This window comes from Indicator indicator, chromosome 13, assembly GCF_027791375.1.
Source record: "Indicator indicator isolate 239-I01 chromosome 13, UM_Iind_1.1, whole genome shotgun sequence".
Lineage (NCBI taxonomy): Eukaryota > Metazoa > Chordata > Aves > Piciformes > Indicatoridae > Indicator > Indicator indicator.
The window spans coordinates 9,189,673-9,192,192 of NC_072022.1; the positions used below are offsets into that span (position 1 = coordinate 9,189,673).

At 51.9% G+C, this 2,520-nt stretch overlaps 1 protein-coding gene across 1 annotated transcript; it reads left to right on the forward strand.

Annotated features, from left to right (window-relative positions):
• Positions 1-647: 647 nt before the first annotated feature.
• On the forward strand, positions 648-1,370 carry SOX14 (SRY-box transcription factor 14). The gene has a single exon (XM_054386336.1). The coding sequence runs from the start codon at positions 648-650 to the stop codon at positions 1,368-1,370; it is 723 nt and encodes a 240-aa protein (XP_054242311.1).
• Positions 1,371-2,520: the final 1,150 nt, after the last annotated feature.

Here is a 2,520-nt window from a genome sequence, read left to right on the forward strand (position 1 = left end):
CCTCCTATTTCTGCTGTCTCCCCCTCAGCTGCTATTAGCGCAGCAACTCCTTTTAATCTCTGCGTTTGAAGAGAGGGGGTGGAGGAGTGGGGGTGCGGGGGGTAGAGCATCCTCCTTTCTTCCTCCTCCTCCCTCCCCTGTCCCCTCCCCTCCTCTTCCTCTCGCCCTTCCTCTCTCCCTCTCTTTTTAAGCGGGTCCCCCTCCGCGCTGATTGGGCGCCCGGCCGCGCTGTGAACGCCCTGTCGCTATGTCAGCCTGCCCGCCGCAGCCCCTCGCCTTTGAACTGCCCCGCGTCGCTCCGCGTCCCCACCGCCGGCCCGCTGCTGTGCCCGGCGGTTCCCCACCCGCCTAAAAAGACGCCCGCCGGGGCCCCCCGCGGGCCGTCGTTCCGCGCTGCACCACACCGCTTCGCTCCGCACCTCTCCGCGCCCCGCCCCGGCAGGGCTCCCGCCGGGGACGGCGTTTGCGGAGGACCTGTGATGATCAGCTGAGCCCGTTCCTCCCGCTTCTCCGGCTTCATTTCGGCCTCATCTTCTTCCTACTCTTCCTTCTCCTCTTCTTCCTCCTCCTCTCGCCGCTGTCCGGAGCCCCCAGCGCGGCCTCCTCAACACCGCAGAGCCCCGCAGAGCCGCCCACCCGGCCGAAGCATGTCCAAGCCCAGCGACCACATCAAGCGCCCCATGAACGCCTTCATGGTGTGGTCCCGCGGCCAGCGGCGCAAGATGGCCCAGGAGAACCCCAAAATGCATAACTCGGAGATTAGCAAGCGGCTGGGCGCGGAGTGGAAGTTGCTCTCCGAGGCGGAGAAGCGCCCTTACATAGACGAGGCCAAGCGGCTGCGGGCGCAGCATATGAAGGAGCATCCCGACTACAAGTACAGACCCCGGCGCAAGCCCAAGAACCTGCTGAAAAAGGACAGGTATGTCTTCCCTTTGCCTTACCTCGGGGAAACCGATCCCTTAAAGGCCGCCGGGCTTCCCGTGGGGGCCACTGACTCTCTGCTGAGCTCCCCGGAGAAGGCCAGGGCTTTCCTGCCTCCCACCTCAGCACCTTACTCCTTACTTGACCCCAGCCAGTTCAGCTCCAGCGCCATTCAGAAGATGACTGAGGTTCCTCACACCTTAGCCACCAGCACCCTGCCCTACGCCTCCACCTTGGGATACCAGAACGGGGCGTTTGGCAGCTTGAGCTGCCCCAGCCAACACACCCACACTCATCCCTCGCCAACTAACCCTGGCTATGTCGTGCCATGTAACTGTACCGCTTGGTCGGCTTCCAGTTTGCAACCCCCAGTTGCTTACATATTATTCCCAGGCATGACCAAGACTGGGATAGATCCCTATTCTTCAGCACATGCGACTGCCATGTAACACCCACCCACCCACACCCCCACAGGCGTTCTTTTGCGTGTGTGTGCGTATCCCCCGTCCCCGGGTGGCAGCTGGAACTTGGGATTCCTTCGTGTGCATGTACATAAAAACCTGCAGGAGCAAAAAATGCCGCTCGAAAACAGGACTCTGGGGACCGCCACCGGGCCGGGACAGACGCGGACGCTGCCTCGGGGACTCGAGAGATACTCTCGCCTAAACCTCACCCTGAGAGCTGGCCCCAGGCTCGGGGAGATGGGGCGGGGGGGGAGAAATCTGCAATCGCGGGGTCAGATAGGAGCCCCGGCACTTGTAAGAGTTGTAAATGTGTTTTAAAAATGCAACAACCACAAAAGAAAAAGGAAAAAAAAAAAAAAGAAAAAAAAAGGAAAGAAAAAAAGAGCGAACCTTGAACTGCCCTTTCGGGACAAAGCGGGGGAGAAAAAGGAAAAAAGAGAGAGAGAGAGAAGGCTTCGATTTTTATTTATTCTCTTAACATCTATGAGTTCTCCAGGGTCTCATGTCACTTGGACTTGACTTTGGGAAGTCTTACTATGATTTTATTATTTTGTTTTAGTTGTTTTTTTTCCTTTTGCACATTAAAAGACGAGATCAGCTGTGTTATATATATATAAATATATATATTTTGCCACCACGCACTACTTAGGTAAAATTGCTTTTCATGTGAGAAAAAAAAAGAAAAAAAAAGGAAAAAAAAAAGCTCTTCGAAGTTTAAAGAAAAAAAGAAGGGAAGAAACATTTATATTTAAAACATATGATAGTGTTTGCTTAATTAAAAAAAAAAACAACAAACAGATAGTCCTTTAAATTTGTGTGATCCAGTGAGACTAGATCTAAGTTTACTTTAGACAGAGAGTCAGGTATGAAGTCAGGCAAGTAGAATTGTAAAAAAAAAAAAATATAAAAATACTACTACTACTACTAATAATAATAATAACAAAAAAGAAGATGTCAATTTCAACACGTTTTCACAACGTCCTGGGAAAGAAGTTAAAAAAAAAAGAGAGAAAAGGGAAAAAAAAGAAATTAGAAAAGAGAAAAAAATATGTACCTCGTTAAAAACCTTTTCATTTGTTGGACAAAGACGTTTTGAATAAAGACAATCTGTCATCAAACGAGGCAACTGCGTGGT